Consider the following 15,160-nt stretch of genomic DNA (forward strand, 5'->3'; position numbering starts at 1 on the left):
TCTGGCCATTTTGAGCGTTTAATTGACCCCACAAATGTGATGCTCCAGAAACTCAATCTGCTCAAAGGAAGGTCAGTTTTGTAGCTTCTGTAACGAGCTAAACAGTTTTCAGATGTGTGAACATGATTGCACAAGGGTTTTCTAATCATCAATTAGCCTTCTGAGCCAATGAGCAAACACATTGTACCATTAGAACACTGGAGTGATAGTTTCTGGAAATGGGCCTCTATACACCCATGTAGATATTGCACCAAAAACCAGACATTTGCAGCTAGAATAGTCATTTACCACATTAGCAATGTATAGAGTGTATTTCTTTAAAGTTAAGACTAGTTTAAAGTTATCTTCATTGAAAAGTACAGTGCTTTTCCTTCAAAAATAAGGACATTTCAATGTGACCCCAAACTTTTGAACGGTAGTGTATATATATATATATATATATACACACACGTTAGGTCAGGGGAAAAAAAACACAGAGGCTATATCATCCCTACAAGCCTGTTTCGCAGGTTTCCCTGCTCGTCAAGGTTTTTTTTATAAAATAAAAGAGTGTGCAAAGCAGTAATCAGAGCGAAGGCTGGCTATTTAAAAAAACAACTAGAATCTAAAACATGTTTTCAGTTATTTTCACCTTTTCTTGTTAAGTACATAACTCCACATGTGTTCATTCATAGTTTTGATGCCTTCATTGACAATCTACAATGTAAAAAGTCATGAAAATAAAGACAACGCATTGAATGAGAAGGTGTGTGCAAACTTTTGGCCTGTACTGTATGTCTGCGGATAAATTAGGAGTTTTTGTAACCCGCATTGATATGGTTTTATATGCAAGATAATATAAGGCAATATATATTGGTATAAATATATATATATAGATTTTATCCCTTGTCAAACTTTTTCCAGTTCTCTTATGAAAGGAAAAATCCGACATATTATTGTACTTGGCCTTGACTTTTCTAGAAACCTCAAAACCAGTCTTTGATTGATTAAGATAGGAGTAGCTTTGGACACTAGCTTTCCCTGTGGCTGTCCTTTTGGCTGCCGGGTTTCGCTGCCTCCGCCAGACCGTGTTTGTCTTTGAATGTCAAGGGTTAGTCGTCGGGCAGAAAGCAGGGGGCGTTGGTTTGAATAATTTGCAGCAAAGCGGTTGTCGACGGTGCTACTGTATTGCCGCCTCTGGAAGAGGAAGGAAGTCAACCAGAAATTGTTAATTAGAATTTGGCAGACGACGACGTCTCCGAGTCCAATTAAAATGCACTTTTGATGCAGTGCTCAGCCTGCATGCTCGCTGCGGTTTGAAAGTTAACACTAAAGGAAAGCACCTTTTAAGTTCTTTAAAGTCGGTCTTAATGGGGCCAGGACCGCAGGGTTTGACGCGTACTTACCTTAGGGTCACAGAGTCAAAGCTTTAGGCCAGGGAAGCATCAAGAACAGGGTGACAGGTCAGTTTTATCAACTTTAAAATAATACTTAATTAATTTACTGGCCATTCAGCCACACAGTTATGTTTTTTTATTGCATCTCTTAGATTGCTTATGACTTTTCTCATGTACTATCACCATGGTTGTGGAGCAAAACACTCAAGACGTGTTATTTCAGAACCATAGCTGTCTGGCTAATTACAGGCTTTTACATTGAATAAGCTTCCTTTCTTGTAATTTGTAACGAGTACGTCTTACAAAATGAGCGTTAAATGTGGTGCCCATTTTAATGTGTGTGCAGTTTAATTGCATGTTCCCGACACCCAACTCTCTTCTTTTAGAAGATGCCAGCAGCAGTGGATTAGTTGTACTTTTCCCAGCTTCACTATTCAGTGTTTCCCATAAACTGCCAAGATACCTGTGGCGCTGGGGGCGTAGCTATGGGCGTGGCTATGGGCGTGGTCACCATGACATCATCGAGTAATTTGCATAATTTACTACAATGATATGATTTTCTCTAAAAAGGCTCAAAAAATGTATACTTACTAATTAATAATAACAGTTTTGTTTTAAACGTCCATCCATCCATCCATCCATCCATCCATTTTACAATATAATTACAACACTTTATATACATATTTATATACAGATTTGAACAATAAGTTATTCACTGAAATATATTTATTAATTGTGGTTCTTACAAAAAATATATCTTATAAGATATAAAAGATAAAATGTCTCTTAAAGCTCTGCCCCTTTAATTAGTGCATACTAAATAATTTAACTTTAGCCTACTACTACAACCATATTATTTACCAGCAACATAAAGTGAAACAGAGGCAGAGGTGTCCTGCCACAGTCAGTAACAAATAAACAGAAAACAGTAGTGGTCAAATACAAATAAGGCAACAAGAGAAGTATCCTACACTTCTCTTTTGTAAAGTAAATCTAAACAGCCTATATGGGCATCTACATCGACTATATGATTTGCCTGAGAAGCTGGACAGGACAAAAAAATATAAAAATAAAAATAAAAAATAAAAATGTTTTTTTTTTATTTGTGGCGGACGTAATTCTTTCGTGGCGGGCCGCCACAAATAAATGAATGTGTGGGAAACACCGCTATTGTGTTGATAACTGCAATTTCCTCAACAGGAGGACAACGACAGCACTTTGAAGGAGGGGATCTTTGTGTCCAAAGTCATACAGGACGGACCCGCCGACAACGCAGACGGACTTCAACTCCACGACCGGATTATAGAGGTATGTAAAAGACGGAACACAACAAATGAGAAGTTGGACGATGCTCCAGGTTTATCAATAATTACGGAGTATTTATGGGGTTTTGATGACCTCACAAATCAAATCCAGTTGACAACCTTGTTTTTTGGATTTTACTGCAGCTTAGAGTAGGGCTGGACGACATGGCGGAAAACTCTATCACAATATAAGTGTTTTATATTTGTCAATATCGATCATTTTTTATCAATTTTATGACCTATCAAAAGTAAGGGAAAAATAGATTAAATGCAAACATTTTTTATTTCAAATGTAACCTTCCTCTGATTATAATCAGGTAGTAAGGGAAGGAAACGTGGCTGCTCTCTGCAGCACACAATTTTACTTTCTCTTCCCACTCCATGTAGAGAATCAACTGTGAGACATATGAATAATAAAACTTGTAAAATAGTAAGAACCGTGAGTAGAAATAAAGAATAAAGTACAAGTAAGATGTAAGAAGATTATCGTATTTTTCGGAGTATAAGTCGCTCCGGAGTACAAGTCGCACCGGCTGAAAATGCATAATAAAGAAGGAAAAAAACATATATAAGTCGCACTGGAGTATAAGTCTCATTTTTTGGGGAAATGTATTTGATAAAGCCCAACACCAAGAATAGACATTTGAAAGGCAATTTAAAATAAATAAAGAATAGTGAACAACAGGCTGAATAAGTGTACGTTATATGAGGCATAAATAACCAACTGAGAACGTGCCTGGTATGTTAACGTAACATATTATGGTAAGAGTCATTCAAATAACTATAACATATAGAACATGCTATACGTTTACCAAACAATCTGTCACTCCTAATCGCTAAATCCCATGAAATCTTATACGTCTAGTCTCTTACGTGAATGAGCTAAATAATATTATTTGATATTTTACGGTAATGTGTTAATAATTTCACACATAAGTCGCTCCTGAGTATAAGTCGCACCCCCGGCCAAACTATGAAAAAAACTGCAACTTATAGTCCGAAAAATACGGTAATAGAGAAGAAAAAATAAAAAAAATTAAAAATTAAAATACAGATAAAATGAATATACAGTAAGTAAATAATACATAAATGGAAGTAAATACAATCTTGCATAAATAATAGGATAAAACATCAAATACAAATGACTTCAATAAAATAATTAATATCAGGTAAAAGCCAAATCAAAAAGGTGGGTCTTAAGCCTGCTCTTAAAAACATGAACGTTCTCCGTAGCCCTGAGGTCCTCCGGAAAGCTGTTCCATAGACGGGGGCCATAACGGTGGAAAGATGCCATCCATTTGTGTCCTGACTTTTGGAAATATTAGGAGATTATTGCCGAAGGATCTCAGGGCCCGTGAAGGTTCATAGGGTAAAAGAAAATCTGAAAGCTAAGAAGGCCCGATACCATAAAAACATTTACACTGCAAAAAGTCAGTGTTCAAAAACAAGAAAAAAATAAAAATAATTAGGAGTATTTTATTTGAACTAAGCAAAATTATCTGCCAATAGAACAAGAAAATGCGGCTTGTCAAGACTTTCCAAAACAAGTAAAATTAGCTAACCTCAATGAACCCAAAAATACCTTAAAAAAAGTATAATCTCACTAATAACAAGTGCACTTTTCTTGGTAGAAAAAAAAAAGACCTTTTTGCTCAATATGTTGAAAAATATTCCTATATTAAGTAAATGCCAGTGCCATTATCTTGACATAATGATATGCACTAGGCATTACATTTCTTGAAACCAGCAAACTTATGCTAAAAACTAATTTATTGTTCTTAATGGAAAGGCAACAAGGCAACCGCTTGTTACTCTTGGGGTCTACTAGCCGCTCAGGCAAATCATATTGTCTAAAAATGCATTTTTCCATTGATAACATGACATCATCGGACCAAGTGCGTGCTCTTTCAGTCAATTAGTGCGCATATATACAGCCCGGCCCCCGGTCAAAAACTTTTTAATTGTAATTTTGAAGAATTCATCTGAATGTGAATGGACTATTTCTGTTCAAAATAGTTTGAAATGTCACATGTTAAATGTTTAAATATTAACTGTCAATTTACTGTACTGTGCCGACTGTACTACTATATGAGTGTGTATTTTCTCTTGTTTCATTGAAAATAAAACAGGAAAGTCCATTTGGCTGTCATCCGTTTTAATTATGAGACAAAATTGTGTCAAAGTCATGATTTTTTTTTCATGCTTGAAATAAGAAATTATTTTTATGAGTGTTGATGACACAGCTTTGATATTCTAGTTTCAAGGATGTTTTATAGGTCATAAAATCCCAGCTACAAGCTGTAATATCTTACTGAGATAATTTAAAACCAAAACCCTTAAAACAAGTAAAACACTCTAACATAAAATCTGCTTAGTGAGAAGAATTATCTTATCAGACAGAAAATAAGCAAATATCACCCTTATTTGAGATATTTAAACTTACTCAGTTATTGCAGTGTATAAACCATAAAAATAACCTTCAAATTGATCCTGAAACACACGAGGAGCCAATGCAGAGATTTTAAAACTGGTGTAATGTGAGCCCGCCTTCTGGTTTTCGTCAGGACAAAGATGTAATATCCTTTTTAGGACGACCAGAAAGCAGGGCTTTACAATAATCTATACGACTTGTAATAAAAGCACGCATTAGCGTCTCCGTGTTGCCCTATCACCCTAATATTTGAAGTGGCCCTTAACTGCAGTTACATAACCCAAAGTCAACACTGTCTGCTTTTGTTTATTTCTTCAAATGTCTTCCTCATGAAAGAGTGACCGTGCCGCATCCTCGTGTCACCTCGGAGCCTCAATACTCATGTGGAAAATGTTAGCTGACCCTAACTTGTGGGATGTTTTGAAGAACTTAAAGGTTGCGTTTAGGGGAGACTTGACAGCCAGAAGCTTACACAATGGCTATATTGAACAAAGACGTTTATGTTGGATTACAAGTGTGGATCACCGCGCGCCCGCAAGTTGACGAATATGGTTTGTCACAGGCTTTGTCAAACCTCGACGAAATTGCCCCCCTAGCTCGTGACCAGTGCGCTGAGAAAAAGAGACATTTGCGGGAAAGGGTTGTGCGCTTTCATGTCATTTCTGTTCTTGAAAGGACACTTAAAAATATGTCACAGGCTTCAGTTGGTGGTTTTTAAAAATGTTGTGCTTGCAAGTGTGTCAGGGCCCTGACAAAAATGTTTGTCCACAGTAGGGATAGGCGATATGGCCTAAAACAGACCGTGGCAAAATACGGACCGCGGGCAACATGCGGCCCGTTGAGATTTTCAATTCTACATAATTTTTTTTTACCTTTAACATCAAAACTGTCGCCACCCTTATGATGTGCAGTGCTTCTTTTTTTAATTACCGTAAGTCTTGAACTATAGAAAGTATTTCAATGGTTGGAATCTGTGCTTTTTGTGACGACTTGGTGTTTATGCGGAGGTCGTTCTCCCAAGATGCATAAATAGCTCTCTGATTAGTGCCCAGGAGCAGGTGAGCGTCCCAAACACTAATCAGAGGCAGGTGGAACGAATCTGCAGTCATGGCAACTGAAACACAAACCCAGGGGTGCGGAAAACAGAACTGAGGTAGTCAAAACTAACAGAACAAAACATGATCCGGGCAACGGATCATAACACTTTTGAGTGTTATACGAGTTATTACGGTAATCTACGTCACACTATGTTCAAAATTATATTTTAGTTACATTTGTGCTTCTAGAAATGAGAATCCATTTAATGTTTTTGTTTGTTTATTTGTTTAGGACAACTTATTTACCTTCCAATTACAGTATAATGGTAGTAGAGAAAAAATTAAACAGTAATGAAAAATAAGTGTATAACCTTTTAAATGGTTACTTGCATTGTTATTTTTTATCATGACTACATTACATTATAAACATTGTATAGTTTTTATCAGTTATTTCTTCAGTTTAAGAGCATGACGTAGACCAGAGGTGTCAAAGTTGTTTTCATTGAGGGCCACATCGCAGTTAAGTTTGGCCCCAGAGGGCCGCTTCTAACAGTGAATACTATTATTACCCAATTTTTATTAGTACATTTTTTTTCAAACTAAAATGTAAAATAAAATATGATAAGTTGCAATAATTTCACCTCAAAATTTAGCTTATTTTACTGTAAATGGAAATACAGTACTGCTGTTTTTATGGTAAAAAAAAAAAAAAGGCAGCTCAGTTGTCAGACTTTTACTGCCAAATTTAAAAAAAAAATTGTACTGTAAATTAAAAAAAATTCCATTTTACAGTAACATTTTGGCACCTAAGCTGCCAGTTTGTTTTTTATTTATTTTTTTACCACAAATCTACAACTGTAGATTTTCCGTTGTATTACTGTAAATGCCAAAACGGCACCACAGTTTAATACAGTAAAAAAATAGTACTGTTTTTTTTTCATTTTGAGAAAAATGCTGTAAAAACCACCATACATTTTACCATGAAATCTATTGCTACTTTTACATTGCGCAATTTGATGGATAACTTGCTTTGAAATCATTATTATTAGTATTTATTTCTATTTTAAAAAAATGGTTTGAAAGTTTGATAATATATTTTTGCAAAATTAGACAATATTTAAGTTAACATAATTTGCAATTACATGGAGCACATGTTTTTTTTTTTTCCCAAAATAGAAAGAAAGAATACATTTAGTGAGGAAAGTTACAGTACTTTATTGATACATATTATTTCCAGGCTTTCGAGGGCCAAATGAAATGAAGTGGTGGGCCACATTTGGCCCGACTTAGACGAAAGCTCTAAGTCTGTCTTGCACAAGGCCAAATATTTCGTAAAATAAATGATTGCATATTGTTCTAATTAGGGATGTCCGATAATATCGGACTGCCGATGTTATCGGCCGATAAATGCTTTAATATGTAATATCGGAAATTATCGGTATCGGTTTCAAAATTATCGGTATCGGTTTCAAAAAGTAAAAATGTATGACTTTTTAAAACGCCGCTGTGTACACGGATGTAGGGAGAAGTACAGAGCGCCAATAATCCTTAAAGGCACTTCCTTTACATTCCGGCCCAGTCTCATAATATCTACGGCTTTTCACACACACAAGTGAGTGCAAGGCATACTTAATCAACAGCCATACAGGTCGCACTGAGGGGGACCGTATAAACAACTTTAACACTGTTACAAATATGCGCCACACTGTGAACCCACACCAAACAAGAATGACAAACACATTTCGGGAGAACATCCGCACCGTAACACGACAGAACAAATGCCCAGAACCCCTTGCAGCACTAACTCTTCCGGGACGCTACAATATACACCCCCCCACCCCCCATTTTCAAGCGTTGACCGGTCCGCAGCTACAAAAAGGTTGGGGACCACTGGTTTAATGCATCCAGTGAGGCATCACAACAAAATTAGGCATAATAATGTGTTCATTCCACCACTGTATATATCAGTATCGGTTGATATCGAAATCGGTAATTAAGAGTTGGACAATATCGCAATATTTTTGGATATCGGCAAAAAAGCCATTATCGGACATCTCTAGTTCTAATATATGGCACCTTGAGACAAGAATGTGTTGATTGCCAGTTCAAAGGTAACACGTCGTCCTACATTCGTTTTCGCAGTTTTATGAATTGATATGTATAAAATATAAAAATGTCAAATTAAATCGCAATTTTGGAGAGAAAAATCGCAATTGCCGGTAGGCTTTTTCCTAAAATCGTGCAGCCCTAGTCTGGACTAGATTTTTGAATTGGAATGTACACTTGCTTTAATTACCTAATTAAACATTAAAGAGTTTTCAATGTGATGCAGTGTCTCGAACTGTAACCACAATAATAAACGTACAGTACACATGAAATTGGCCCTGCAGGACCAACTCGCGAGGCGTAACTCAACACCGTTCTGGGTGGCAAATGTGAAGATAAACATCATAAAGTAGTCAATGTTGTAGCATGTTCACCTGAGGAGGTGAAACGTGACCGCACTGTAGTCGAAGTGCTAGTTCCAGTAAGTCTATATGGATGTAACATGTACATGATGAGCCACGGCTCGTTCCTTTACAACAGGCTCTTAGCACGGCGGTGTGATAGCAGATGGCACTCCTCCAACTCAGCTGCTATGAATGCACCCTTGTTCGGTGGGACCTATTCTTGATCAAAAACAAAACCTTGTTGGCTTTTGCTAGAGATCCTCTAAAGCAGACCTATGCAAATTAAGATTTTAAGATTTTCAATCTGGCCCGCCGGACATGCCCAAATAATTTTTTTAGATCTTTAAGATGGAAACTGTAGCTGCCATTATGATGTGCAGTGATGTTTTCAAATGACCGTAAGTCTTGAACTATACAAAGTATTTCAATGGTTAATATACTAGTTACTATGGTAATCTAAGTCACAGCAGCTCAGACGAGGCACCAAGCAGTGTGGGTGGGGAGCGTTTCCACAGAGTGTTTCCAGAGCGGCCAGCCTGAAATGAGGGTGTCAGAGACAGACGCGGATTGTACAACAAAGTTCTAAAGCTTAGTGATATATCAGATGTATCAGATTGTAGGTGTTGTTGTTTTTTTGTTACATATCATATTTCGCTGTGTTTGTTGCATTTTTGTTGCGTTTCGCTTGATTGTAAAATATGTCGATGGAGAGGGGGTGTGACGTTCATATGTTGTCAATATTCAGTGTTTTATCGTTCCTAGTTAATATTGTAAATCACACATTCTTTATTTTCATGTACATTCTGGGTGTCTCATTCAGGGAAAAAAAAAAAAATCCATTCCGTTTTTTAAGGCGGTCTGTCATAACGTTTTTAGCATTCAATCAGACATTATTGTGAGGTTTTGTATTAATGTTCCTAAAAATAGGACCCAAGCACACATACTGTACAGCAGATTTTCACAGCTTTAAAAAAAAAAAAAATATATATATATATATATATATATATATATATATATATATATATATATATATATATATATATATATATATATATATATATATACATTAGGTCAGGAAAAAGCACAAGAGGCTATATCATCCCCACAAGCCTGTTTCGCAGGTTTCCGTATATTAACGTATATTCCGCTCTACCCCAGTATTGAGCACTGTATAACGGATAAACCACAGAAACCTGAACTATATATATATATATATATATATATATATATATATATATATATATATATATATATATATATATATATATATATATATATATATATATATATATATATATATATATATATATATATATATATATATATATATATATATATATATATATATATATATATATATTAGGGCTGCAACAACTAATCGATTGAATCGATTAAAATCGATTATAAAAATAGTTGGCGATTAATTTAGTCATCGATTCGTTGGATCTATGCTATGCGCATGCGCAGAGGCAACTTTTATTTATTTGTATTTATTTTATTTTATTTTTTATAAACCTTTATTTATAAACTGCAACATGTACAAACAGCTGAGAAACAATAATCAAAATAAATATTGCGTCAGTATGCTGTTTTTTTTCAATAGAATACTGGAAAGGATAGAAATGTAGTTTGTCTCTTTTATCCGATTATTAATCGAAGTAATAATCGACAGATTAATCGATTATCAATTTAATCGTTAGTTGCAGCCCTAATATATATATATATATATATATATATATATATATATATATATATATATATATATATATATATATATATATATATATATATATATATATATAAGACTATAAAAATGGGACCCAATACCTCCCTGCTTGGCACTCAGCATCAAGGGTTGGAGTTGGGGGTTAAATCACCAAAAATGATTCCCGGGCGCGGCGCCGTTGCTGCCCACTGCTCCCCAAGGGGATGGGTCAAATGCATTGGTACTTTAATCTTAATCTTAATATCTGTGTACATATATATATATATATATATATATATATATATATATATGTGTGTGTGTATATATATATGTATACATGTGTGTGTATATGTATATATATGTATATATACAGTATATATGTATACATAGATAGATATACCGGCCCCAGACACATTTTTTTCTCTAAATTTGGCCCCCCGAGTCAAAATAATTGCCCAGGCCTGCTCTAAAGTGTTTGCAAATCCAAGACTGCTTGGTCTAATGTGAGCGTTTTTAGTGTATAACTGTGTTTTATTCTGAAGCTAATTAATTTGATTGGCATGAGCCATCTCTCAGCATGTAATGACAGCTTTTTTTTTTTTTTTTGTCTTTCACCTAACTCTTTACTGTTGACATGCTTTCGTTAGCGCGGTTAAGTACACGGTGTGGAGCCCTTTCAAAGTTGCTAATCCTCGCCTCCACGTTGGCAAATTAACTACTTTTCTTCAAAGTGTCATTATCACTGGAGGTTGAGAATTAACGAAACATTTGACACACCACGCAAGAGCAAGGGGGAGCGTGTAAAGTCGCGAAACAACAGAAGAATAAGTGCTTTGCACACTTTAACAGAAGTCTAACTGAAACTTTGTTCGCGTGACGTAAGGAAATGAGCAAGTATGTTAAAAATGAAGTTTAGAGAGAAAATACAACTACACAAAGCAACAACAACGTTAGCGATAACATCTGAAAATGCACTACTGCATACATCAACAGCCACAGGAGGAGCGTTTGTAACCTGGTAACTTTTTTGAAAGGGTTTTTGTTGTAATTTATTTTCCAAATAATATACTGTGCTATACAGTTCAGGCCAAAAGTTCACCCTCTCATTCAATGCGTTTTCTTTATTTTCATGACTATTTACATTGTAGATTGTCACTTTGAAATGTATACCTGCACTTGTGACTTTCAAAATACAAACGCAATTGTGGCTAGTTGAGCAACAATCGTGTTACCATGTTTAGTTTTTACAATTTTTTACTAGTTGGTTCTTATCTAGTTTACACTTTGTCTGTGTTATTATTATTATTATTATTATTGGCTTTTATCTAGATTGCACTTTGTCTGTATTGTTTGTGAAGTGAAGTGAATTATATTTATATAGCGCTTTTCTCTAGTGACTCAAAGCACTTTTACATAGTGAAACCCAATATCTAAGTTACATTTAAACCAGTGTGGGTGGCACTGGGAGCAGGTGGGTAAAGTGTCTTGCCCAAGGACACAACGGCAGTGACTAGGATGGCGGAAGCGGGGATCGAACCTGGAACCCTTAAGTTGCTGGCACGGCCACTCTACCAACCGAGCTATACCGCCCCTATTCTCATTATTATCGACTCCTCTTTGCCTCATTCTTTTTATTTTCCTATTTTAATGATGTTAGATTTGTGTTGTTGTTGTTGTTGTTGTTGTTGTTGTTGTTGTTGTTGTTGTTGTTGTTGTTGTTGTTGTTGTTGTTGTTGTTGTTGTTGTCGTTGTTGTTGTTGTTGTTGGGGACACATGTTGTAAATTAGCTTTGGCTACAAACACTATTATGCATATGTGGTGGATTGTCCAGAGCTTAAACAGCAACAAAAGTGAATTTAGTACAAAAAGTTGATTTACCCATTATCAAGTCAGATTGAGCTGTCCATGCAGACACACAACGTCCTCCGGAGGACACACAAAAGCAATCTCTCTCGAGTCCCGGTCTCCTGCCATTTTTATCTGTTGGTTCGTGCGTCCATGTCTTTTTGTTTTGACCTGTCTGTTCCATAACAAACTTGAATCCCTTAGTCATACTTAGACAATCAAAACATTCTGTAGACAGGTTGGGGCGACTCCATATTCAACTTTGTCCCAGAACCGGTACATTCAATGGCACAGAATAGAAGAGAAATGAAATGAGCAGACATTCTTAATAGACACGAAATATAGTTCAAAAGGTCAGAAATTCCACAACGCATACATTGGATAACTGTTTCAGTTATCTATGTTTCCGTATCTGTCCCTATTTCAAATAAACCTTTATATATATATATATATATTTATATATATATATATATATATATATATATATATATATATATATATATATATATATATATATATATATATATATATATATATATATATATAAAACTATGAATGAACTAGGGCTGCAACTAACGATTAATTTGATAATCGATTAATCTGTCAATTATTGCTTCGATTAATCGATTAATAATCGGATAAAAGAGACAATCCTCTATCCTTTCCAGTATTTTATTGAAAAAAAAAACAGCATACAGGCACCATACTTATTTCGATTATTGTTTCTCAGCTGTTTGTACATGTTGCAGTTTATAAATAAAGGTTTATAAAAAAAAAAAAATGTTTTAAATAAAAAAAATATATAAAAAAAATTGCCTCTACGCATGCGCATAGCATAGATCCAACGAATCGATGGCTAAATTAATCGCCAACTATTTTTATAATCGGTTTTAATCGATTTAATCGATTAGTTGTTGCAGCCCTAGAATGAACACATGTGGAGTTATGTACTTAACAAAAGAAGGTGAAATAACTGAAAACATGTTTTGTATTCTGGTTTCTTCAAAATAGCCACCCTTTGCTCTGATTACTGCTTTGCACACTCTTGGCATTCTCTCGATGAGCTTCAAGCACACCTGTGAAGTGAAAACCATTTGAGGTGACTACCTCTTGAAGCTTATCGAGAATGAGAGAATGAGCTTTATAGAAATATTAAAAAAAACATCATTCAGTTTTTCAGTTTTGTTTTTAATTCAGTTTTTATTTACCTTTTACGCTTATTTTTACCTTAATAGAGTGTGTGCTTTTTGTGTCAAATAAATTTGTATAACTGTTTGTAAATAAATGACGAAATCCTTACATCTATTGGTGCAATACATCTTTGTAGAATTAATGAATAATAGTTGTGTAAATGTATCAATAAGTGCTTTAGGTACATTATGCTTGTGTAAGGTCCTTTTTTGAAACCTTTATTTTGTTAGCGCTGTCAGGCCGGATGTGGCACTCCGGGCTATTATTGTGAAGGGTGGTAGTCTGATGCTTGACGAGTAAAGAAAAGGACTTAAGGCTCTAAAAAAATTAGAGTGCGACCGCGACTCCCAGGTTGCGGCTGCTCTCCTCTTGGTTGTACGTCAATGTCAACATCCACGATGTTGTTCACAACAACACAAGCAGATGAGATTTGTTGTGGCCGTATGGATTGTTCTTCTTCGTAGTTCAGCCGCTGTTTCAAGTGACCATCTTGATATTGTTTAGTTCAGTTTTTCGGGGGTTAATGAGCATTCCCCCGACTCATTATTTCCCCCCCAAAAAAATTTTCTCCTCACAATGACAGCATTTCAGTCACATGTCAATACACCTGATATTATTTTTGCGTTTATCAGCGGATTTCGGTTGACTGGCCAATTATGTGACTTCGTCCGCGGTTACTTCTACGCAAAAATCATATTCCTTACTTTTTTGTTAAGTTTAATGATTATGAAATAGCGCTGTGTCAAATAAAAAGTAGTAACCATGGTGACATCCCAAACTTCTAGACGTTGTCTTTTTTTCACTCATAGGCTACACTCAATCATCCGTTTCATCGTTACAAGCCTCGGAATTTGCATGGATGTTACGCTGCCCGTGAATCGTTTTTTTTAATTTATTTTTTTAATTATATTTTCATGATCGTGAGAAGCCATATTCGAAATCAAAATCAAATTGTCGATTAATTGTCTAGCCCTAACTCGTGTTGTACAGCCACTCCTAAACTTTGAACCTTCTGGTATGAGAGCAAGATTTCCCAGAGACCTTATGAATTTTCACCTTAAACATCTTATGAATGAATGAAGAATGAATGAATGCTTAGATGGTAGAGCGGCCGTGCCAGCAACTTGCGGGTGTCCAGGTTCGAATCCAACTTCCGGCATCCGAGTTGCTGCTGCTGTGGCCTTGGGCATGACACTTTACCCTGCTTGATCCCAAATGCCACCCACACTGGTTTAAATGTACCGTATTTTTCGGACTATAAGGCGTACTTAAAGTCCATTCATTTTCTCAAATTTCGACAGTGCGCCTTATAACCCGGTGTGCCTAATGCAAGGAATACGTTTGGTTGAGCTTACCCTCCTCGAAGCTATTGTATTTGGTACATGGTGTCATGATAAGTGTGACCAGTACATGGCAGTCAAACATAAGAGATAAGTGTAGGCTGCGCTATGATCGAATATGACTCAAGTAAACAACACCAACATTTTATATGTTCCATTGAAAATATAGAACATTACACACGGCGCTCAAAAATCTATCAAAATGTTTTAGTACGACTTTGGTAAGCTATGAAGCCGCACCGCTTGATGGATTGCACTGTGCTTCAACATACGAGTACTATTAAGGTGTGTGTATAAGGTAAGACATATTATCTGGCGTTTTGTTTCGCATTATGCAAAAGCAACTTTTCTTACCTTTTGGTACCTGCTGATCTGTATTTGGGATCTGCATAAATCCTGACAAATTGCACGCAGTCCGTGCCGACACCGTAGTTGATAAGCTTCTTCTTTTTCTATATCTTCTTGTTCTGCTGTTGCCGTT

General features: G+C 35.7%; 1 protein-coding gene across 2 annotated transcripts in view; it reads left to right on the top strand.

Moving 5' to 3' along the window:
- pdzrn3b (PDZ domain containing RING finger 3b) overlaps positions 1 to 15,160 on the top strand; it is a 251,137-nt gene that overhangs the window by 25,376 nt on the left and 210,601 nt on the right. For both annotated transcript variants that reach the window (XM_062045800.1, XM_062045807.1), the window contains one exon: positions 2,577 to 2,684. In XM_062045800.1, the coding sequence (XP_061901784.1) occupies positions 2,577 to 2,684 (108 nt within the window). The remainder of the gene's footprint in view (positions 1 to 2,576; positions 2,685 to 15,160) is intronic.

This window comes from Entelurus aequoreus, linkage group LG01 (assembly GCF_033978785.1).
Source record: "Entelurus aequoreus isolate RoL-2023_Sb linkage group LG01, RoL_Eaeq_v1.1, whole genome shotgun sequence".
NCBI classification, from domain to species: domain Eukaryota; kingdom Metazoa; phylum Chordata; class Actinopteri; order Syngnathiformes; family Syngnathidae; genus Entelurus; species Entelurus aequoreus.